Source organism: Microcebus murinus, chromosome 3, assembly GCF_040939455.1.
Source record: "Microcebus murinus isolate Inina chromosome 3, M.murinus_Inina_mat1.0, whole genome shotgun sequence".
In the NCBI taxonomy this organism is placed as follows: Eukaryota; Metazoa; Chordata; class Mammalia; order Primates; family Cheirogaleidae; genus Microcebus; species Microcebus murinus.
The window spans coordinates 76,003,837-76,027,359 of NC_134106.1; the positions used below are offsets into that span (position 1 = coordinate 76,003,837).

At 45.7% G+C, this 23,523-nt stretch overlaps 1 protein-coding gene, 1 long non-coding RNA gene and 1 pseudogene across 5 annotated transcripts in view; 1 reads left to right on the plus strand and 2 right to left on the minus strand.

Moving 5' to 3' along the window:
* KCNIP3 (potassium voltage-gated channel interacting protein 3) overlaps positions 1-23,523 on the plus strand; it is an 84,860-nt gene that overhangs the window by 58,947 nt on the left and 2,390 nt on the right. For all 3 annotated transcript variants that reach the window (XM_012786879.3, XM_012786878.3, XM_012786880.3), the window contains 6 exons: positions 17,087-17,211; positions 17,668-17,737; positions 17,943-18,013; positions 21,585-21,692; positions 22,228-22,332; positions 23,042-23,104. In XM_012786879.3, coding sequence (XP_012642333.2) covers positions 17,087-17,211; positions 17,668-17,737; positions 17,943-18,013; positions 21,585-21,692; positions 22,228-22,332; positions 23,042-23,104 — 542 coding nt within the window. The remainder of the gene's footprint in view (positions 1-17,086; positions 17,212-17,667; positions 17,738-17,942; positions 18,014-21,584; positions 21,693-22,227; positions 22,333-23,041; positions 23,105-23,523) is intronic.
* On the minus strand, positions 9,784-10,485 carry LOC105883624 (fatty acid-binding protein, brain pseudogene; annotated as a pseudogene).
* LOC142870066 (uncharacterized) lies at positions 22,035-23,194 on the minus strand. Of its 2 annotated transcripts, XR_012918610.1 has the most exons (3): positions 23,019-23,194; positions 22,523-22,750; positions 22,035-22,369 (listed from the first exon to the last, which is right to left on the minus strand). It is a non-coding gene; the product is annotated as an uncharacterized LOC142870066 (long non-coding RNA). The 2 variants fall into 2 exon arrangements; XR_012918609.1 differs by having other exon boundaries at positions 22,035-22,750.

Genomic DNA, 23,523 nt, shown 5'->3' on the forward strand with positions numbered 1-23,523 from the left:
TGGCTCCATGTTGCAGACCTGGACACAGGCAGTAAGTAGTTTCAGAGCAGTTTAGTCAGAGATTCTCAAATGAAGCCTCACTTAGAAGTCCAGCACCCCTTGATGGATAAAAGAGTCCGCTCAGATTGAAAAGGAAGTCTTGCCCCCAGGCCTCCCCTCACCCCAAGGCAGTTCCTGGGACCCTCTGTGGGACACTGGGGTCTAGGAGTCCCCTGATCAGCAGGGACTAGGAGAAGGCTAGATCCCCCTGCCCAGGGCAGGGTTGGGAGCCTGGTTGCACAGTGCTAGAGGCCCTGCCTCCCTGTCTTCCCTAAGCCCTCGTGGACTGTCAGGCAGAGGTGTCCTCGGGCAATTCCAGCCCCAGCTGTGTCTCTCAGAGGCTGATCCTGGGGTGGCTAAGAGGCTGGGCTCCTGGGGCAGTGGCTAGGGCTGCTTTCTCCCCTGAGCTCCAGATCCCTCATTTGGATTATTTGAAATTACCAGCAGCCTTCCTCCTCAATGCAGTCACTAAGGGGGATATGATAAGTCACTAGTGTAGGGACCATGGTAAAGCCCTCATAGGCCCCAAGATTGCAAGGATTCTGGGCCCCCCCCCATCAGTAAATTAAATTAAACTTCGTATTGAAATGCAGTATCTGTGTAAGGAAGTGCATGAGTGTCCCCTTGGTGACCACAGGGATGCTTTTTGAAATACCAAATTCAATCACAACCAAGCCGGTGCCCCCACCTTGCTGGCAGCTCAAGCTGGAGCTGGTTGTGTTGGCTCCACCAGCTCTGCCTGCCCCTGGTGTCTGCGAATGTCAGCACCAGGCTGGGCACAGTCTCACACGGGCGACGCGGGGTGTGTGAATGTGCTGCAGTGCACCAAGGCGACCTCAACCAGCAGCTCTGGGGAGTGGCAGGTAGGGGAGCACTGAATGGACTGGGTTCGAGAGCAGCTGGAGCCAGGGAGTGTGGACGGCACTTTGGAGTTTCACTGCCAAGGGGAACAGGATGGGCCATGGCTGGCGGGGGAGTAGGTTTGAGAGAAGGTTTTTAGAGAATCCACTCTTGTCTTTGCTTTCTCCCTGTGGGGCAAGCTGCGGGCGGCCTGTGGGGTGGGGGTGGGGGAGGGGCTCACGGAGGGGCTGGGGCAGCCCAGAGAGGCTTCACAGACTCAGCTGCTGGGGTGGGCTGGAAAGAGCCCCTTGCCGGTACCTGGTGCATCTCAGCTGAGTGAATTAAAGATTTGGCGCCACCTTTCCCGAGCTTTTGCACAGACGGGGCTTCAAGGGGTACAGGACAGGAACCTAGACTGGGACTTTGTGATCTTTCAGGCTGCTGAACAACTTCAAATTGTCAAAAAGCCTCATGCTTTCACTCCTTTGGCAGAATGCTTGTTGGATAGAGAAATTAAAATGTTATTGCCAACCCTCTGGTTATTGGTGGTGTCTTAGCCTGTTTTCTGCTGCTATAACAGAAGGCCAGAGGCCAGTCATTTGTAATGAACAGAAATGTATTGGCTCACAGTTCTAGGGTCTGGGAAGCAAGACTGAGGTGGCCCAGGACTAGCCCACAGAGAAGGAGGAGGGAGCTGCTCCAGGAGGCAGACTCTACCTAGAGATGTTACAGTTAAAGCCCACAGCAGTAATCCAGGAGCACACCCAAGGAAACAGCTAGGAGGCTCCGTTCCCCCCAGCGTGTGTTACAGAGCACCTCCCATGTACAACCCTGTTTCCAAGTTGGGTGCAGCAGTGGGCAGACCCAAGTCCCTGCTGAGGCCCATGTAGAGGAAGAGACCTGGTCTGCTCAGGCTACCATAACAAAATAACACGTAAGGAGACTTAAACAACAGAAATTATTTTTTCACAGCTCTAGAGGCTGAAAGTCTGAGATCAGGGTGCCAGCAGGGTTGGTTTCTGGTGAGGGCTCTCTTCCAGGTTTGCGAATGGCCGCCTTCTTACTCTTTCCTCACATGGCCTTTCCTTGGTTCATGCACATGGAGACAGAGATTTTTCTCTTCCTCTTCCTCTTCTTATAAGACCACCAATCCTGTAGGATTAAGGACTACCTTGTGAATTCATTTACCCTAATTACCTTCTAAAGACCCTATCTCCAAATATAATCACACTGTGGGATTTGGGCTTCAACTATGAATTTGGGGGGACACAGTTGAGTCCATAGTACTAGTAAATAGAGGAATATGCATATGCCAGGGAGTGATAGCCAGATAAAGGGTAAAACTGAGAGGGTGTAGATAGAAATGGGACAGCCCCTCTGAGGAGGAGGGGACATTTGAGCAAAGGCCAGCAAGTGGGGGGCTCTTCAGGACAAGTGTGCCTGGTAGGTTTGAGGGGCACCAACATGGCTAAAGTAGAGGGGGTGAGAGTACAGATATGGGAAACAGAGTCAGAACTGGGGAAGGTGGGGACACTTATTGGCCATTTAGGGACTTTGATTTTTATTCTCAGAGCTTGGAGGAGGTCGTTGAGCCACAGAGTATGTGATATGTTTTCAACAGCTTCCTCTGGCACTACCTGAAGAACGGACTGACAGGGTCCCAGGCAGAAGAAAGGAGACCAGGAGGGGAGATGCTGGAGGCTTGGGCAGGGGCAGTGGAGGTGAGAGAAGGGGTCAGAGGTGGGACGGATGTTGAAAGTAGAGCTGGCAGGATTTGCAGGTGGGCTGCATGTGGAGAGGCAGGCAGATGCCCGGGGTTTTGGCCTGGGTGACTGGCAGGATGGAGTTGCTGTCAGCTGAGCTGGGAAGGCTGTGGGTGGAGCCAGTTTGGGGGGAAGATCAGGAGCCCAGTTGGGACATGTTCCCTGGGACACCTCCCAGACATCCAGGTGCAGGTGACAAGGAGGCAGGTAGGTCTGGGGCTCAGGGAAGAAGTTAGCCCACATCTTTTAACCAAGACTTGACTTTACAAGCAGCTTTCAGATTTTGCAAGTTGAGTGAGTGTAATGTTTTTTCTCATTGATCTCATGTGCACTTTTGATACTGATGGTTTTGAACATCTTTATGTATGTTTATTAGCTTTTTTGACTTCCTCCTCTATAAATTGCCTTTTCATATTCTTTGACCATTTCTCTTGGGATTGTTGTCCTCCTCTTGTTTTCTGGGCATCCAGGGTTTAATCCAGACCAGAGATGTGTGCTAGCTCCCCCACCTCACCCCTCCCCTTTCTTTTGCTCTGAGAAAATGAAATTGTAAATATTTTGATTAACTGCTAATAAATATATATTTGATATGTGAATTACAGAGAATAATGAACACCAGCGAACCCATCCTGTGCTATCCAATCCCTGTCGAGTTTACCAGAGCCAGATCTATGTTTGTCATCCCTTGATTTTGTTCTTATTTATGATTTTATCTCTTGGGTATCCCCACAAATATATTATTGAGTTGTTCTTGGCTTTGAATTTGATGAAAAGTAGAATCATACTGGTTTCCTAGGACTAGTTTTTCGTTCAACCAAATGTCTCTAAGACCCATCCACATTGCTGTGTGTTATAGTCAATTCATTTTTCACTGCTGCATAGTATTTCATCAGATGCATACTGCACAGTACATTTATCCGCTCTGTTGTCTGTGGACATTTGGTTGACTCAAGCTGTTGTTATTGTAAAGAGTGCCCTAATGACCATTCTTGTACGTATCTCCTGGGCACTTGAGTTTAGCATATATACCCAGGAGAGGATTGCTAAACCCTATTCAGGGGTGGGGAACCTACAGCCTTCTGATTTCAAGATTATTCTTTTTTAAGTGCCAAAGCATGCAAATTATGCATTCTTATCATAATTTACATTTTCCTGTTAACCATCTTTCATGTATTTATCCATCTTTCTGGTTTTGTTTTCTGATGATTGTCTGTTGTTCTAGACATTCCCCTGTTGTTGTATGTAAACACAGCAGGGTATCTTCCCCCATTCCGTTGAGTGGCTCTAACTGGCCCTTTGTTAAACAGAAATCCGTAATTTTGATGTAATCACATTCATCCATTTTTTTCTTATGTGGTTTGAGCTTTTGAAGTTTTAATAAATCTTTCCATACCCTTAGGTTAACAAAATACTTTGACATTTTATTTTAACTGTAGTTTACCTTTCATGTTTGGGACTTTAGTTCATCTGAAGCTGCTTTTCTGCTTGGTGTAAGGAAGGAATCACATTTATTTTATTTATATGGTGATCCAGTTTTCCTGACGCCATCTAGTCTACTAAACAATCTGACCTTTCCCCATATCTTTCATGGAATTCCCTTCTATACCTCCACCTCTTTTTGAGAACTCTGGTCTGTTTGTAGGTGCACCTGCTGTTCTTGTACCAACCACACAATTGTTATGACAGTGACTGTGCAATATGTATTAGTATCTGATAAAGGAAACTGCTTCTTCACTCTTTATTTTTAGGTTTTTCTGGATTTTTAATTTCTCCATATGCATTTCAGAGCAAGTTTATCATGGTTCTCAAAATAAAATCCAACTGGATTTTTTTTTCAATTCAGGTGAACATTATTGGGCCCATTATTAAATGGGGCACAGCTATGAAATTCCCCTCCCCCGTCTGTGTACAATTCCCTCCACCCAGCCAGGATCGATGCCTGTCACCCCTCAGCTGGGTGCATGCTATGTTTCTCTTATTTTCTACAATTATGTAATCTTGTATAGGGTAGTGATAGGTTGGTTCAAAAGCTCAGAATCTTCTTAGAAAGTGGTGGGTAGCACAGCGATAGTCACAGCTAATGGAGACTTTGCTTCATTTTAATGCACTGGGATGTGCTAATTGCTTCCTGCAGAGGTGCTGGGCTCATCTGGTGTCCCAGTCATGGGCTCTTCAGAATAAACAGCAATTTTTTGACATCAAAATCCACATTCATGAAGGTCTCTGTCTGAACTGTATTGTAATCAGCTGTGGCCTTGGTGATTTCTTCCACAACGGTGGAGGTGGCTGACTCCACGTCAGCAGAGGATCTGACAGCCTGCATGTTCTCCAGGTACACGTGCATGGTCGAGTCTAGGCCATCACAGATTATAGTAAATCAGTGGTTGATTCAGGAGGTAGTGAGAGCAAAGTCATGGCCAGGGCACACGGGGAGGAGGAGGTCACAGCCTTTCTGAACATGGTGCTGGCGAGAAGGCAGGAGGCTGGGAAGGTGAGCAGGCAGATAGGCGGGCCTTGACGTATCCCAGCTGGATTTTTTGATTGGGGGAGAAATGACATCTTTCTAATGTGTGGCCCTAAGATGGAGGGTCTCATTTATTCAGATTGTCTTTCTGTAACGAGGTCCTTTGAGTGTCGTTTACTACTTACATGCTTTTTAGTTTTGTTGATAATCTGAGTGTTATTTTTTATTGTATTTTCTAGGCAGTTATGACTAGTGTAGAATATTGCTGTTGATTTTCACATTGATTAATCTTGTATATGGCAACCTTACTGAACTCTCATGTCTGTGATTGTTTTGGGTCCTTGTAGGGACCATGTCATTTAAAATAATGTTAATTTTATCCTTTACTTCCCAATTCCTACACTATTTATTTCTCCTTCTAAATTTCCTTAGAACAGAGGTCCCCAACCTTTATGGCACCAGGGACTGGTTTCACGGAATTCAATTTTTGCACAGACCGTACAAGGAAGAGGGATGGCTTCAGGATGATTCAAGTGCATTACATTTATTGTGCACTCTATTTCTATTATTATTATATTATAATATATAATGAAATAATTATACAACTCAAAATAGTGCAGAATCAGTGGGAGCCCTGAGTTTGTTTTCCTGCAATTAGACGGTCCCATCTGGGGGTGATGGGAGACAGTGACACCTGAAGTGTGTTGCTTATGTCCAGTCTACTCCATAATCTCGTTTTGTTGCTATCACTGCAGAAAACCCTGCTTCACAAAGATAAGATGTTGGAAATGGAAGCAGACTTTTCAGTGCTCTTGTGGCAATCTCAGGATATTCCACCTTGACTTTAATCCAAAGTGCATGGAGATTTGTCTCAAACATACTTTTAAGGACACCATCATTTGCAGTCTCAAGCAGAGGACCCTCTTCTAACCACGGACAAAGTCAATTCGCCTGGCTTATTCACAGATGGGTTGAGGATCCATTCCTTCCCCGTTGGAGGGTCTTTGTGGTTGGGAAGTAATGCTCACTCTTTTGAGAGCTGAGATAGGTGATCATGCACCAGCTGGGAGAAAGAAGGCCCTGGCTCAGTCTCTTTCAAAATCTCTGCTAATGTTTGAAACATGTCAAAAATCCCAGTGTTCACCTGTTGCCCCCATAATTCCAGTTTGGCTTTGAATCAGTCACTTTATCCGCCGACTTGAACACAGTTGTTCTTCCCTGAAGTGGCAGATTGAGTTCGTTGAGCAGGTTGAATATCACACAAGTAAGAAGGTTTTGTGTCACATTTTGTGTCACTGACAGGTGCTGCCAGTGGTGACTGTTTTTCTAAAAGAAATCTGTGGAGCAGCTCATGTAACTGAAAAGCTCTGGCCAGTGATCCACCTTTATAAAGCCATCTCACTTCTGTGTGTAAGAGAAGATGTGTGTGTTCTGCGTCCATCTCTTCACAGAGCCACGAGAACAGATATGAGTTAAGGGCATGTACTTTAATGTGGTTGATGATTTTAATCACATCCTGCAAAACATTATTTAGTTCAGGTGACATTTGTCAGCTAGCCAGCATTTCTCTATGTATGATACAGTGCGTAGACTCACATTCAGAAGCGACCTCCATGACCCAAGTAGTGAAACCAGAAAGGCGTCCAGTCATGGCAGCCTCTCTGTCCATGCATATACCCACACAAAATGACCAGTTCTGTTTTCCTGATTTGTTATCATTCAAAGACTTGAGTAGTTCTGCAATTATGGTGTTGGTTGGCAACAAAAATGCACATAACATATCCTTGTGCACATCCTTCTGAAGAATATATAGCACAAAAATAAGCGTCGTTGCCTTGTTGTCAATATCATTAGACTCGTCAACCCGGATTGCATACCACGGCGACTCATTAATCCTCTCTAACAGTTGTGCCTCAGTGTCCTCTGCTGTTTCATCAGTTCATCTAGTTATGGTGCTAACTGAAAGAGGAACACGTGCCACCTTTTGAACTGCAGCCTCTTCTAAAAGTTCACGCCAAATGTCCTTAGCAGCAGGTAGGACCAACTCTTCACCCATAGTAAAGGGTTCCTTAGCTTTAGCAATGCTTCCCTCGCTCTCCTGCCCACCACTGAGTGGCCCAGTTCCTAACAGGCCACTGACCGGTACCAATCCACAGCCTGGGGTCTGGGGACCTTAGGCTTAGAGCGTTGGCAGGACATTGATTAGTGGTGATTGTGGCCAACCTCGTCTTGTCCAAAATCTTAAAGAGAATGTGCCTGAGCTTTTGCCATTAAATCTAACAGTTTCTGTAAATTTTTCCATGAACATAGGATTTGCAAATATAAGCTTCAGCAGGTTAAGGAAGTTCCCTTTGACTCCTAGTTTGCTAAGAGTTTTTTGTTGTTCTCTTTCATTATAAATAGATGTGGAAGCTTATCAAATGCCTTTTCTACACTTAAAATTTTCATATGATTTTCCTTCCTTATACTCTTCCAGATAAAATCTTCTTGATCCTTATATACTCTTTTAAAAGTGCAGTTGATATTCTAAAAAGTCATTCATACTACCAAAAGAAGAAAAAATATTAAAAGAAATAAAAATATTAAAAGAAAATTAAAATAAAAAAATAAAAGTGCAGTTGGATTTGATTAGCTACTAACGTTTGGTTTAGGGTTTTGCATCACAAGGGTTTTGTTCACAAGCGAGATGGGCATATGATTTTCACTCTTGCATTGCCCTTATATAATTTGGGGATCAAATTTATTGTATTGATCACTGGATTAACAAGGTAGAGATTATTGATGATTCTTCTAAGAATCATCAGTTTGCTTAAAGTAGGATGAGTTCAAGGCAGAAGAGAAGAGAAGGAGAGAGGAAGTGAAGACAGGGAGTTAAGAACGTGAGAAAAAGGCTTAGGGGAAGTAGGGTTGGGGAGTTCTGTTTGTTTTGTTTTAAATGGAAGAAACTAGTGGTTTGGGAGTTTTTGTCTTATTTTGTTTTTTGGCCCTTAGGAGAGTGGATAAAGTTAATCATATTCTTTAGTTCATGAGACATTATCAGCCTTGACCCAGTTAAAGATTCTCTTGTTTATTTTTCCTCATTTCCCTCCTTCCCTATAGGTGATTATTCTAATTTTTATTTCATTTTAATTTTTTCTAATTTAAATTAATGTAAAATTCACCTTTGGGGGTATCCAGTTCTATGAATTTTGACATGTGCATGGTCATGTAACCACTACTACAACCAAGGTAGAGTACAATCCCAGCAGACAAACACCCCCACACTGCCTCTTCTGTGTCAGCCCATCTCCCCCCCAGCCAGCTCCTGGCATCCACTGATCTGTTCTCCTTCCCTATAATGCTCTATAATTTTATCTTTTCCAGAATGTCACATAAATAGCATCATTTATTATTTAGCCTCTTGAGCCTGGACTCTTTCACTTAATTGCTGCATTTGAGATTTATTCATGTTGTTGAGTATATCAGCAGTTCTTTTTGTTGTTGTGTAGTATCCATTGTGTGGATGTTTGTCCATTCAGTGGTTGGAGGACATTTGGGTTATTGCCAATTTTGAGCAATTACGAATAAAGTTGCTCTAAACATTTACCTACAAGTTATTGTGTGAATATAATAGGTTTCATTTCATTTGGATACATAACAAAGATTGCTGCATCTTATGGTAAAAGTATGTTTATAAGCGACTGCCCAGCTGATTTCTGGAGTGGCTGTATCATTTTTCATTCCTATTTGCAAAGTGTAACAGTTCCAGTTGCTTTGCATCCTTACCTGCATTGATGTTTGTTATTTAAGTAATTCCAATAGGTACATAGCAGTATTTTATTGTGGCTTTAATTTGTATTTCCCTAATGGAGACTGATATTAAGCATCTTTTATTTACCTATTTGCCATCCATGTATCCTCTATAGTGAAGTATTTGATGAAGTCTTTTGTCCATTTATTAATTTGGGTTCTTTGCTTTCTTACTGCTGAGTTTTGAGACTTTATTCTTTATATAAGGATGTCCCTCATCAGATATGTGACTTGCAAATATTTTCTCCCAGTCTATGGTTATCTTTTTATTTAACAGTATCTTTATTCTTATTTTGCAAAATTGTTTTAGCTATTCTAGTTCTTCTGTCTTTCCATATACATTTTAGAATACTCTGTACAATATTCTGTACAATTTTAGAATACTCTGTACTCTATGTACAAAAAATCTTGCTGAGATTTTGATGGGAATTGTTTTAAATCTGTTAATCATTGTGGAGATAATTGACATCTTTATAACATTGAATCTTCAAGTCCATGAACATGGTATGTCTCTTCATTTATTTAAATCTTCTGTGATATTTTTCATCGCTATTTTATTTTTTTGGAATACAGATTATGTGCATGTTTTGCTAGATTAATACTTAAGTATTTCATTTATGGGGTAAATGTACATAATATTGTTTTTTAAGTTTTGGTTTCTTTTTTTCACTTTTAAGATTTTTATTCTAATTTGATTTGAATTCCAAAGGAAATTATAAAATGTATTCACTTCTTTATATAAAAAGGTGACATTAAATGTTAATGCAAATTATAAGACATAATAAATTTATAGGTCAAAATTTGGCTAGTTGCTTGGGAGTAACAAGTTTTTAAATCACCCTTTTCCACCTCCTCACCAAATATAACCTTCTAATTAATGATCAGCTGTGCTGTAATAGCAAGATAGCACTGAAACGTGAGTAAACAGAAAAACTGAAGCTTCTCCAGCTCCAGACTAGGAAGTGTTTTTTGTTTTTTTTCTTACACTTTTTCATAGTGGCAAACAGCAACCACATCACCAAAAGTAAAAGTCATAACTATTCTGCCATGCTTAATTTCTCTTACAAAATTTGTTTCTTAGTCATCCCATTTCTGTACATGAAAGAGTTTTGTCTCCATCCAGGCTAACAGCAGACTTACAGTTTCTGTCACCTGCAGTGGTTTCATCAAACTCTTCTGCCAACTGGAAATTCATTGCTGTGTTCTTGAATATGCTTTGAGTCCTTACCACCATTTTTGTCTCCTTCCTGAGTGATAATCACTGTTGGTTTGGTCACATTTTCCATCTGCCTAGTGGCAAAGCCCATACCTAGAGCCTTCATGCACTCGTCAAACTTCTGATTGTCCATCAGCTCCCAGATAGCACAGAAATCCTCCACCATCCTTGCCCTCCTCTCCTTTAGCTTCAAAACAGATAAAAGAGACAAGAACGAGGATCTTTGGTCTTTCTGCCACTGCTCTTCCCCTTTGCCTAAATTTTGATTTCTAACTGTACAATGCTAGTCTACAGAAATGTGATTGGGTTTTGTATGTTGACTTTTTTTCTTGTGACTTTGCTAAACTCACTTATTAGAGGATTTTTTTAATATAGATTCCTTGGGATTATCTACATAGACAGTTATGTAGATAATCCTCCCTCCCTTCCTCCCACCCTCCCTCCCTTCCTCCCTCCATATTGCACTGGCCAGGACTTTCAGTATGATGTTATATAGGAGCAGAGAAGACAGATAGTCTTGCCTTGTTCCTAGTCTCAGGGGGGAAATACTCAGTCTTTCACCATTAAGTGTGATATTAACTATAGATTTTTTTTTTTTTGGTAGATGCCCTTTATCAAGTTGGGGAAGTTTCCTTCCATTCCCAGTTTGCTGAGTTGTTGGTTTTTATTTTTTTTCTTCTTCAAGAATGAATATTGAACTTTATCATATTCTTTTTCTGCGTCAATTGATATGATCATGTGTTTTTTTCTCTTTTGGACTGTTAATATGGTAGATTATGTTGATTTATTTTCACATATTGAATCAGCCTCACATTCTTGGAAAACTCCACATGGTGTAGTATATTATTCTTTTTAAACATTGAAGGATTTAATTTGTTAATATATTATTGAGAAATTTTACACCTGTGTTCATGAGAAATATTGCTTAGGACTATTCAAGTTATCTTTTTTTCATTTTGGATAAATTTGGGTTGTTTGTGATTTTTGAGGAATTGCTCCATTTTATCAAAGTTGTTGAATTTTGGGGCAAAGACTTGTTCATAATATTTCCTCTTTATCCTTTTAATGTCTGGAGGGTCTGTACTTAATTCCTTTGTCTCATTCCTGATATTGGTAATTTGTATTTTCTCTCTCTCTCTCTCTTTTTTTTTTTTTTTTGTCTTTTTTACTCTTGCTAGAGCTATATGGATGTTGTTGATGTTTTCAAAGAACCGTATTTTGGTTTCATCAATGTTCTCTATTTTTTAAATTTTCAATTTTATTGATTTCTGCTCTTATATTTTCCTGTTTCCTTCTTTCTTCTTTCTTTGTGTTTATTTTACTTTTCTATTTCCACTTTCTTAAGGTGGAAGCATATATTATTTAAACGTTTTCTTATTTTCTAAAGTAGGCATCTAATACTTTATATTTCCTGTAAGTCTGATTTAGTTGTATCCCCCAAATTTTGATATGTTATCTTTTTATATGTGTTTAGTTCCAAATTTTTCTGTTGGCTTCCTATTATTTTCCTGCATATCTGGATTTTCATTTGATAACATTTCCCTTCATCCTGTAGTGCTTCTATTAGCATTTTTCATAGTGCAATTCTGCTGAAGTCTGTAGCATTCATTGATCTGAAAATCCCTTTATTTCACTCTCCTTTTGAAGGATATTATCACTGGATAAAGAACTCTATGTTAATAGATTTCTTTTCTTTCAACAATTTAAGGGTGTCATTCCATTGTCTTTTGGTCTCCATCATTTTTTATAAGAAGTCAGCTATCTTTCTTTCTGTTTTCCTATATGGTTTCCCCCTCTTCTCTGGCTACTTTTAAGATTGCCTCTTTATCTTTGGTTTTCACCAGTTTGACCATGATGTTTCCAGATATTTTTTTAAGTTATCCTTCTTGGGGTTCACTGAGTTTCTTGAATCTATAGATTGATATTTTTCAATAAATTTGGGGAAACTTTGGCCATTATTTCTTCAGCTATTTTTTATGTCCCAGTTTCTTTTTCCTTTACTTCTGATATTTTAATTACATATTTATTAGGCTGCTTGGTATTATCATTAAGACTCTGTGCATGGTTTTGTCAATATTTTTTTCTTTGTTTTTAGTTTGGATAATTCCTGTTGACTTTCAGATTGACTGATTTATTCTCCTATAGTGTCAAGTCTTCTCTGAAGCTCAAGTGAATTTTTAATTTTAGGTATTATTTTGTTCAGGATTAGAACTTCCATTTGGTTTTTTTAAATAGTTTTATTTTTCTACTAAGATTCCTATCTATTACTCTTTTCTTTCCTTTAATTCTTTCAACATGTTGATAATAGTTGTTTTACAGTTCTCTGTCTCTCTTTTTTTTCTTTTTTTAGACAGAGTCTCACTCTGTTGCTCAGGCTAGAGTGCTGTAGCGTCAGCCTAGCTTACAGCAACCTCAAACTCCTGGGCTCAGATGTTCCTCCTGCCTCAGCTTCCTGAGTAGCTGGGACTACAGGCATGCACCACCATGCCTGGCTAATTTTTTCTATATATTTTTAGTGGGCCAATTAATTTCTTTCTATTTTTAGTAGAGACGGGGGTCTCACTCTTGCTCAGGCTGGTTTTGAACTCCTGACCTCAAGCGATCTGCCCGCCTTGGCCTCCTAGAGTGCTAGGGTTACAGGCATGAGCCACTGTACCAGGCCCGTTTTAGGGTTCTTTTCTCATAATTCTAATGATAAAAATCTAATAATTCTGCTCACTCCTTTATCTCTTTATTATGGTCACATTTTCCTGCTTCTTCCCAAGTCTTTAAATATTTTATTATATGTTGGATATTATTTACATGTTGTATATTATATGTGAGGAATCTATATTATATTGTCTTAATATAAATACATTGAATTTTAGTTTTGTAGGCAGTTAAATTACTGGCAGAGCCACTTGATCTTCACAGACTTTATTTTAGGCTTTGCTAGAGTAGGTTTGTTTTGACTTTGTTCTTAGGTCTAGAGCATGCCCTTACTGAAGGGCATGGTTCTTCTTCCTAAAGCATGGCCCTTCTGGGGTTTCAGCACCTGAGGAGCTTAGAGAGATGTCTCCATTTTGGCTTAGCCAATACTCCAATTTTTCCCATTGTTGCATGAATTCTAATGTGTCCTTTCAGGTCTCTGTCTCCCTAGCCACCCTCTCCTCCCCAGCAGCTGCTCTCTTCTTAGCCTTATAGTCTCATTCTAAATGAGTGTAGCCCAGCCCTTGGCCGAGGCCCCATGAGGACCCACATGCAGACTGCTGGAGCCACCATTCTGCATGGCTCCTTTCTTTCCAGGACTCTGCTCTTAGCAGCCCCAAACTCTGATCTGTGCCTCATCAGCTCAGAAGACTGCTGCTCCCTGGCTTATGTCCCACCTCCCTGTGCCATGGTCTAGAAAGTGTCTGTAGGCAGATACCCAGGATGAATGTGGAACTCACTTCAGTTTCCCTGCTCTAAAAGATTTTAGCCCTATGCTGTAGTCCAAAGCCTGAACATACTTGCCCCACGTATTTCTTCCAGTTTTAAAGTTATTTGCACCAGGATGGTAAGTCTGCCACTCACTATCCTATCTTGACTGAAAGCAGAAGTCTAATCAATATGTTTTCTTTTTGTTAATTGGTGTATAATTTACATACAACAAAATGCACTATGTTAAATGTTCAGTACATTTTGACAGTTGTATACACCCTTGTAGCCAACACCCCACTGTACTGCTTTCTTTCACAATCCATTAGTGCTGCCTGTTCTAGAACTTTGTGTAAATGGAATCATACAGTATAAACTCTTCTATGTCTGGCCTTTCTGCTTAGCATGCTATTTTTGAGATGCATCCATGTTGCATTTATCAGTAGTTCATTCCATTTTTTTTAAATGGAGAATAGTATTCCATTATATAAATGTGTCATAGTTCCATGCTTCTGTTGGGTAGTTTCCAGTTTTGAATATGAAATTTTATTATGAATAAGTTACTATGAGTATTCTTGTACAAGTCTTTCTTTGTCCTGGGTAAATAGGTCATAACGTTGATATATGTTTTAACTTTATAAGAAATTGACAAGCAGTTCTCCAGAGTGGTTATATCATTTTACACTTACACCAGTAATATATTAGAGTTTCTGTTGCTCCACATCCTTACCAACATTTGGCACTGTCAATCTTTTTGAAACGATAAATGATTGGGTGTTTTGCATATTGCATTGAATCATCTGCATTTCTTTCATAATTAGTGCTATTTCAAACACCTTCTCCTGTACTTATTGACCACTTGTTTATTTTCTTTTGTGAAGTAGCCTAGTCTTTTGCCTATTTTAAAACTTGAGTTTTGGGTCTTACTATCATTGATTTGTGAAAGTTTATTATACATTCTGGAAATGTGTCTTTTGTCAAATACGTGCACTGAAGCTATGTTTTTCCAAGTCTACGACTTGCCTATTGAGCTTCTTAATGATTTTGTTTTTCTCTGTTTGTTTTCTTTTTTATTGACTTATACTCTTATTTTTATTATGTCCTTTCTTCTGCTTACTTTGAGATTAATTTACTCTGCTTTTTCTAGATTCTGAAATACTTAGATGTAGGAGTTTCTGTCATTTGTTTTACACCTATCTTCTTTTCTAATGAAGGAATTTAAAGCATTAAGTTCCCCTCTCAGCACAGCTTTACCTACATCTAGCAAAGTTTGATATGCTGTGTTTTTCATTACCATTCAATTCAAAATATTTCAAAATTTGCTTTGTGATTTTTCTTCTCTGACCTATGGGCTAATTGGAAATGTGTTGTTTATTTCTCAGTACTTGAGATTTTCTAAATATCTTGTTCTGAATTTTGACTTCATATCATTGTGGTCAGAATCTGTTCTAATGTTCCAACATCTGGTATATCTTGGTAACCACAGAATGTGCTCTTGAAAAAAATGTGTATTCTATAGTTATACAGTGTCCTATAAAATATTAATTAGGTCAAATCGGTTGACAGTGTTTTTCAAATGTTTTATGCCTTTACTTGTTATACCATTTACTAGAAAAGGATGTTAAAATCTTCAACTGTGATTGTGGCTTTTTTTTTTTTTCCCCTTTAGTTTTGAATTTTTGCCTTGGGTATTTTAAAGCTCTGTTACTATGTGGTATATGTTCCAGATTATTCTGTCTTCTTGATGAATTAATCCTTGTATCTTTATGAAATGTCCAGCTTTCTTATCCTTTTCCCACCCTTTTACTCTAAATCTGTCATTGTCTTTGTATTAAGAGTGTCCTTTTTGTAACTAGCCTGTAGCTGGGCCTTGCCTTTTCACCCAGTCTGAAAAGTCTGCCTCTTAATCAAGGCAGCACCTTATTTCTAACATCCGTCCACGCTGCTATGTGTGCACCTAACCCACCGCACGTTCCCCCTGCTGTGCAGCCCCAGAGTGTGCCCACCCACCCTGCCTGTGAGGGACCCCGGAGTTGCCTCCAACCCCTCCTCACCACCAAAAACACTGTTGCTGTGAGCATCTTGTACAGGTCTCTGAGCTGGGGAAGATTCTGTGTGGGATGTTACCCAGAGCGGGATTGCTGGCTTACAGGGCTTGCCTATCCTTAATTTGACTGTGGATTGCCAGATTTATCAATATGGTGATGGGAATGATCCAGAAGGGAGGGGGGAAAATGATGAGGAAAGAGTGAGGAGAATGGTTAAAGCCACATGCTTGAGTAGATGAGAGGGGTCGGGACCCACTGCACAGGAGCTTTGCCTTCACCGGGAACAGGGACAGTTCGTCGGCAGAGAATGAGGGAAAGCCATGTCTGGGCCAGGTGCAGGTGGATGGGTAGGTGTGTCGGAAAGAACTTGGGGAAATCTTCTGTGGCTTCCATCTTCTTAATGAGGTAGGAAGCAACCCAAGGGTAACGATGGGGAAGGGGATTCTGGAAACTGAAAGAGAAGGAAGATGAGACATAGTTCTTTTGGAAGTTGGGAGTGAGTGTAGACAAGGAAACAGCCTCATTGCTGGACAGCTCTCCAAGTGCTTTCGCGGTTGGTATTTCTCCTGCCCGGCTCCCCAGGGAGGCCCAGGTGTGAAGCAGGCTCAGCACAAGGCCCTGCCTGGCACGGTGCTGGACACCTGGGCACGGGATGAGCAGTGCAGCACGGCTGCCCCTGCAGTGGAGAGGCGGCAGCAAGCTGCAGCTGTGTAAATAATCGCGGACTCGGTGCAGTGGGGCTCACATGTCTGAGTCAGTGGGAAGGTGACACTCTAGCTACGTGAGCGTGCTGCTGGGCAAGGTGTCGTGGGTACTGAATGCTGCTGTGTCCATAGGTTTATTTTGTATTGTAAAGGTGATGCATTTCATACCACAAGAAACTAGGAAAATGCAAAAACAAAATCATAAATAAAAAAGTAAAGATCACGTGCAATCCCCTGTCCCCCCACAGGTAGTCATGGCTCACATTTTGGTGTGCTGTTTTTAAAGGAAGGGTCTGATCCCTGCCCTACAGGCTTTGGAGGTCTGACTTTCTACCCAAACATAGATAACACCCCTATCCCAAATGTAGCTGGACAGCATTGTGTTAGGCTTCGATGGGCCGAGAGGGGAGCCCTCCTCATTCCTGGGGGAAGTTAAGGAGGGCCACACAGAAGAGGTGATCTAGGAATTCGGTCGTGAAGTTTAGGGGTCCCTCGTGACTGTCTTTGCTGTCTTTTTCCCTCCTGTCTCTCCTTGTTCAGTGTTTCTCTAGGACAAGAACAGCTCCTACTCCGTCCCACCATGTGGCTGGCAGGGGGCACTGCTGGGGTGAGGCAGGTGGGGAGAGCCTCCTCAGTGGGAAACAGGGAAGCAGAAGTCATGAGGCACAACCCTGAATGTGCCATTCAGTCACAGCCCCTTCATTTGTGCAGTACAAGGAGAGTCGCTCCACCCCGTCTCAGCCCGTGCCCTGGCACTGCCCACACCAGGGCAGGCTGAAGGAGCAGGGCCACAGGCCTCACCCCCTTGGGTCTGTGTCTCCCTCCAGACAGCAGCGACAGTGAGCTGGAGCTGTCCACGGTACGCCACCAGCCGGAGGGGCTGGACCAGCTGCAGGCACAGACCAAGTTCACCAAGAAAGAGCTGCAGTCCCTCTACAGGGGCTTCAAGAATGTAAGCACCCCCCTATTTCCCCCGGGGGGGGGAGGCCTGAGTCCCAGACCCACCCAGCCCTCCCTATTCCTGACTCCAGGCAGGAGAGACCCAGGCCCAGGGAGACCTTCTAGAAACTTCTCCATGGCACAGTAAATATCCCAGGGGCCTTTATGGGGCTTACATTTTTCAGAAGAGCTGGCTATGGGCTGGAGTGGGCCCCAGAATCAGAATTGTGAGGTCCACTGTGCTCCCCTCTCTGTCTCTGATGCTGGTACAGGGAAGGAGAGCAGCTCGGAACGAGGGAGCAGCCACCCCCTTCCTACCTGCCCCTCCTCCTCTCGCCCACCCCGCCCAGGCTTTCCCCAGCCCAGGCATCCCCCAAGAGGGGGAGAGAGGCCAGGCCCCGTGGAGCCAGAGTTGGGGCATGGATCTGGGGGTGGGCGAGGTAGCTGAGGGGGTGACTTCCTGCTGCAGGAGTGTCCCACGGGCCTGGTGGATGAAGACACCTTCAAACTCATCTACTCACAGTTCTTCCCTCAGGGAGGTGAGTCCACGGCCAGGCCCCCTGGCTCCTCTGAAGCCCCCGTGGCATCCCTGTGTGGAGGGAGGGGCCCTCCCGGCACCCCATGCGTTCCAGACGCCTGGTGCTGCCTCCGTCCAGCTGGAAGGGGGAACTCGGCTGGAACCCCCAGGTGGGGCTGCCTGGCTGGGGGCCTGGCACACCCCAGCCCCTGCCTTGCTCTCCACAGACGCTACCACCTACGCACACTTCCTCTTCAACGCCTTCGACGCCGACGGGAACGGGGCCATCCGCTTCGAGGTAGGCCCCCTGACCCCTCCACGTGCCCTGCCCCTGAGGCCCGTGGGGGATCTCTCAGCGCCGGTGGCACCCTCTCAGGGCTGTCGAGAGGGTCAGACTCAATCCTGGGTGGGAAAGGTCCGGCACGTCACTCAGGGAACGAGTGAGCAGCACGTAGCTGGCCCTGGCCAGTGAGGTCAGGGGCATCTGACCTTGCCGTCCTGTCACCCTGTTTCTTCCTTTCAAGGAGTCCCCATCCAGCTCTGTCCCGCCAAGGGAGCTGCGAGTGCACATGTGGCAGTAGTGACCCCGTGAGTTTGCATTTCACAGGGGTCAAGGTTTAACTCAGAGGTCTGTCTCGTGAATGCTGGGATTTCAGGACCCCAGCCCCAGAATTTCCCCCTTGTGACCCAGAAAACAGGCCAGAAACATCCAGAAAACATCCCAGCTGGGCACTGTGAGTGAAGCCCGGTGCCCCCCTGCCATCAGAAGGAGAAGCCCGAGCCCCACCCCAGACAGCTTCCCGGCCACAGGGCCTGGCCTGGGCTCTCTGTGTGGCAGCCTCATGGCTCCTCCCAGGCCTGGCTGCACAGGATCATTTGCTAGAGGCCCCATCTGTGGAGCCCAGGCCCCTAAAAATAGCTGCAGGCAAAAAGCTGAAACCTCTTCGGAGAGGAAAACCTTGCTGAGAGCCGGCCTGATCGATACCGCGGGGCTCAGCTTCCAGGGCCAAGGGCGGCTGACAGGAAAGCGCGGAGAAAGCCCCTGCACGCGTCGGGGTAATAATAGCTCGTCGATAATACTGCTCGGGTTATTTCTGTGCTGCAAGCCCCACCGGACACACTCACGCACACCCACCATGCCCTGTGACCACAGGACCCCCCCTCTGCACCTCACTGCCAGGGCCTTGCTTGTGCAAGCACGCGGTATTCTCTTCTCTTCATTTTCAGCAACACCTGAAATACTAATAGCATTGCACATGGAAAAAATCCAACCAGGGAAAATTCACTGTCCTCCTCTGTGACCAGTTTCTGGTGTCCTTTTTAAGAGGCACCCAAGATTTTGGACAGTCAAGTATGAGGAGGAATCCTGAGTAATGGGCCCATGCGGGGCTTGGTGGGTTGGATTTTCTTGTTCAGAAATGAGATAATTGGCAGGGCATGGTGACTCGCGCCTGTAATCCTAGCACTCTGGGATGCTGAGGTGGGAGGATCGCTTGAGGTCAGGAGTTCAAGACCAGCCTGAGCAAGAGCAAGACGCCATCTCTGCTAAAAATAGAAAAAATTGGCTGGGCACGGTGGCACATGCCTGTAGTCCTAGCTACTTGGGAGGCTAAGTCAAGAGGATCACTTGAGCTCAGGAGTTTGAGGTTGCAGTGAGCTGTGATGACAGCACTGCACTCTACCTGGGGTGATAGAGCGAGACTCTGTCTCAGAAAAAAAAAGATGATGAACAGCCCCTGAGTTCTGCGTATTCAGGAAGGCCATCCTTGGAGCACCACAGGTTGGGATCCCAGTGCTCACAATAGCTTCTGCCAGGGGCAGGGGGTGCAGAATCTGACCTGGAGGACACTCAGCCCTCCTCACTGCCAGGCCTCAGAACCTTGCAACACACCCTTAAAATGCAAAGTCAGATCAGCTTACCGATATTTGCAATAACCCTGATCTTTTTTTAACATTCTTAGAGACAAGACACATATTAATTATCATGAACCATGATTATGTTTTCCTGTCCTTTGCCTACAGTCAACATTTGTCCTGAATTTTCATTTGCCTGGTTTTCTATGACCTCATCATTCACGTAAGCCTGGGCCCTTCTCCAATCATCCGGACTTCCTGTCTGGCGTCTCCCTGAGGCACCTCCCCAGCCCCCCGTGGCTCCATCCTCTGTCGGGACTAGGTGCCCGCAGGGGCCTCTCCCTCCCTCTCCTGGGCTGGGCCCCCTGGTTCTGGAACCCCTCATCTTCCTCGCTCTTGCTTCACTCTCTGTGCACCTTCAATTCGTCCTCTGAAAGAGTATGTGGGATGTAACTTTTGAGCCTTTGGGCATCTGGAAGTATCTTTATTCTGTTCTAACTCTTGCTTGATGCACCATAGGGACCAGAACTCCCCTGGAAAGTTGTTCTGCAGAGTGACGGTGGCACCGTTCCCGTGGCTTCCTCCCTCCAGCGTCACTGTGGGACAGCACAGCCTGCTGCCTCTGACTTTGTGAATGGGACCTGCTTTTGCTTTTTGTGTTTGGCTTCGCTTTTCTCTCTGGAAGCTTGTAGGAGCCTCTCTTTGCACCCCATGTTTATGAAATTGCACCGTGATCTGTGCCTGCAGGCTAAACTACGGCCGTTTCCACGCGCCATGCCAGGCCCGTGGTAGACCCTGGAATCTCGGCCTCCAACTGGGGCAATCTTCCTTCACGGTTTCTCCAACCTGCTTTCCACCCTCGTCGCAGGGTCCTCCTGGAACTCTTGCGTCATGCCAGGCCCCCGGGGAGCGCACCCCTCGCTGTCCTCTCCTTTCTCCTATTCTCCAGGTCTTCCCCCTCTCGTTCCGCTCCGCGGAATATTCCAACTGCTCTCCCAACCCTTCTAAGTCTGTCATTTTGCTTCCTTATTTTTAATTCCCCAGAGCTCTTTCCTGTTTCCAATTACTCCTTTTTTTCTAATGGCATCCTATTCTTATTTTAAGGATACAGGATCTCTAACCTCTGAATCTGATAGTTTTCGTTAAGTTTTATCTCCTGGAATAATTTTTGTTTCTTCCAAATAGCTTTTCTCTGTTTCCCTTTGTCTTTCTGTCCCATGGGACAGGCTTCCTCAGGTCAAGAAAATCTACCACGTGAGACAGACTTGGCCCCTTGCGCAGCCCAGCCCTCTGCAGCCTGGCCGTCCTCCACCTGCGTGTGGGGACAGCATTTTCCTGCTGCCTTCCCCGTGGGACAGGGAGGGCTCAGCCTTCAGACCTCGCAGAAGGTGCAGCTTATATAACAAAGCAGTTGAAGTTTCCACATGGAAACCATTTCCACAGTCCTGTTTTGTCACATTAGTAATAAATTAGTCATAGGCCAGAGGTGATGGCCACACACAGCATGTCCTGACTCAGGAGTTGAGCACCGTTAGTCTAGCTTTTCAAGCCGAAAGTGTTCAAGCACCTCTGACACACAGGTGCTGAGTAAACTAAAAGGAGACCCCCTTCGTTAAAAACGCAGGTGCAGGCCTCTATCAGCAGCAATGCATTAAATGAGGACAAGCCACCATGTATTTCAACATCTTTGTTTGAGATCAGTGTCGGCTATCATGCCACCCTGCCGCGCATGCATACACCCACACCCCCAGGCACACGCACACACATGCAGGCACACAACTCACACACGCACGCATATGCACACACAGGCACGTAGGGACACAGCCATGCATGCACACATGTGCACTCACACACACGTGCACACGCTCACCTCATACTGACCTGAATGGACATCCGCCTACCTGGTACAGAGACCCCACCTGTGGAGGTGTGAATTTCAGTGGAAGCCACACAGCAACCTGGAAATCGAATGTGGGCACTGGGCTGACACTCCTCCCCTGCCCTTTCCTGCCTAGGACTTTGTGGTCGGGCTTTCCATCCTGCTGCGAGGAACAGTCCACGAGAAGCTCAAGTGGGCCTTTAATCTCTACGACATTAACAAGGATGGCTACATCACCAAAGAGGTATGGGGTGGCTGGGGGCGGAGGCCCGGCTACCCCTCCTCCCCTCCCTGTCCAGAGACACAAATACTCAGCCTGGCCCTAGGGCAGCAGCCGCGGGCTCCCCTCCCCTGTGCTCTCAGTCCTGGACGCCTGGGTGTGGAGCGTGGGCTGGTGTGCCCCACCACACATCTCGGTCCAGCCAGCAAGTGTCCTCTGGCCGTCCTTTCTTAGGGAGAGGGCCTGGGAGACCCGAGTGGAGAAGCCGGGGTCCTGGCCTCAGCCTCTACCAAGTGAGGGGAGCCAGTGTGGTCCCTTAAGGCCGGGGCCAGAGGGGTGTCCTCACCACACTGCTCCACAGACAAGTTTTGTTTGGCCCAGGCATTTTTTTGTATTTGAAGCTGTTACAGTTTCAGATTTTGAAGATTAGCACATAAAAATCCATGTCCAGCCTCTTTTGGAGATAAACTTATCTCAGAGGGTCAGAAGCTCCCCTCTCACCCACTCAACCACTGCCCTGGCAGTGGCCCTCCGCCCTCATGCAGCCCCCTCCCCCCAGGAAATGCTGGCCATCATGAAGTCCATCTACGACATGATGGGCCGCCACACCTACCCCATCCTGCGGGAGGACGCACCCATGGAGCACGTGGAGCGGTTCTTCCAGGTGAGCGAGCTCAGCCCCTGCCGTGGGGAGGGGAGCCCTGCAGAGGAAGGGGCTCCTGCTCCTGGGGCAACCCTGGGCAAGCCCCTTGCCCCCTCTGAGCTTCCTCCCCACAAGGGGTCAAACCTGCCTGTCCAACCTGGCAGGCTGTCAGAACCACCCCCCACCCTGAGAGGCGAGTTAAACCACCAACCTGCTCCGCTGAACCTCGGCTCAGGGCAGGCTGGGGCTGGTGATTTCCAGGCAGCCCACACTGGATCCAGGGCCTCCCGAGAGCGTCCCCAGCTCCTCGGGGCAACACTCTGTGAGAGCAGCAGGGCTGGGTCGCCTTTGCCCTGGGGCGGTGGGACTCTGCCTCCCACTTGCTGGGGGCCCTCTAGACATGTGGCCATCCTGTGACTCAGTTACTCCATCTGCCCTCCTGTCAGAGAGGTGAGGGGTCAGGTGAGCATGGGGACAGATTGTTGGAAGCATAAACCCAGGAAGGCTCAGGGAAGTGGCTGAGGGGGGCAGACTGGGGAGATGCTAGAGGGGCCAACCAGCGGCTGGGAGGTGCTAGGGAAGGCACTTTACATGGCCTGGATCCAAGCTAGGGACAGAGGGGACGAGTCAGGTGGAGGGAGCCCATCTATCCACTGCCACATCCTCTGGCTGGGGGCGGGGCCGTTCCTGGTGGGGCACAGACTCACCTCGGGTGTGGCTTCCGTTACAGAAAATGGACCGGAATCAGGACGGGGTGGTGACCATTGACGAGTTCCTGGAGACCTGTCAGAAGGTAGGTGGCATCGGGAAGCTGGGCACACGGTCCCCTCGGGCTCTGTGCGGAGAGGGTGGTTGACGCCTCCCACCCCGCCCCATACCCAGTCCTCCCCCACCTCCTGGGCGCTGCATCCAAGCTCCGGCCTCACTTTTTTGTCTAGTCCACCCCCTCCCTGGGCCACCCACTCCTGCCAGCCCCCCACCCCCCGCCCCTTGTAGACCCTCCCTCAGCCTCTCCCTTGTAGCACCTCGAGTCAGAGCGGGGCAGACATGGGGCCAGAGGGAGGGTGATTAGCCTCTGTGGCCCTCGGGGAGGGGTCACTCTGGGGAAAGGCACCGAGAGCCTCCCCAGCATTGCTGCTGGCCTCCTCTGGCGCACCGCTGGGGGACAGGACGCAGGGTCTCCACAGGCCTCACCTCTGCCTCACTCCCAGG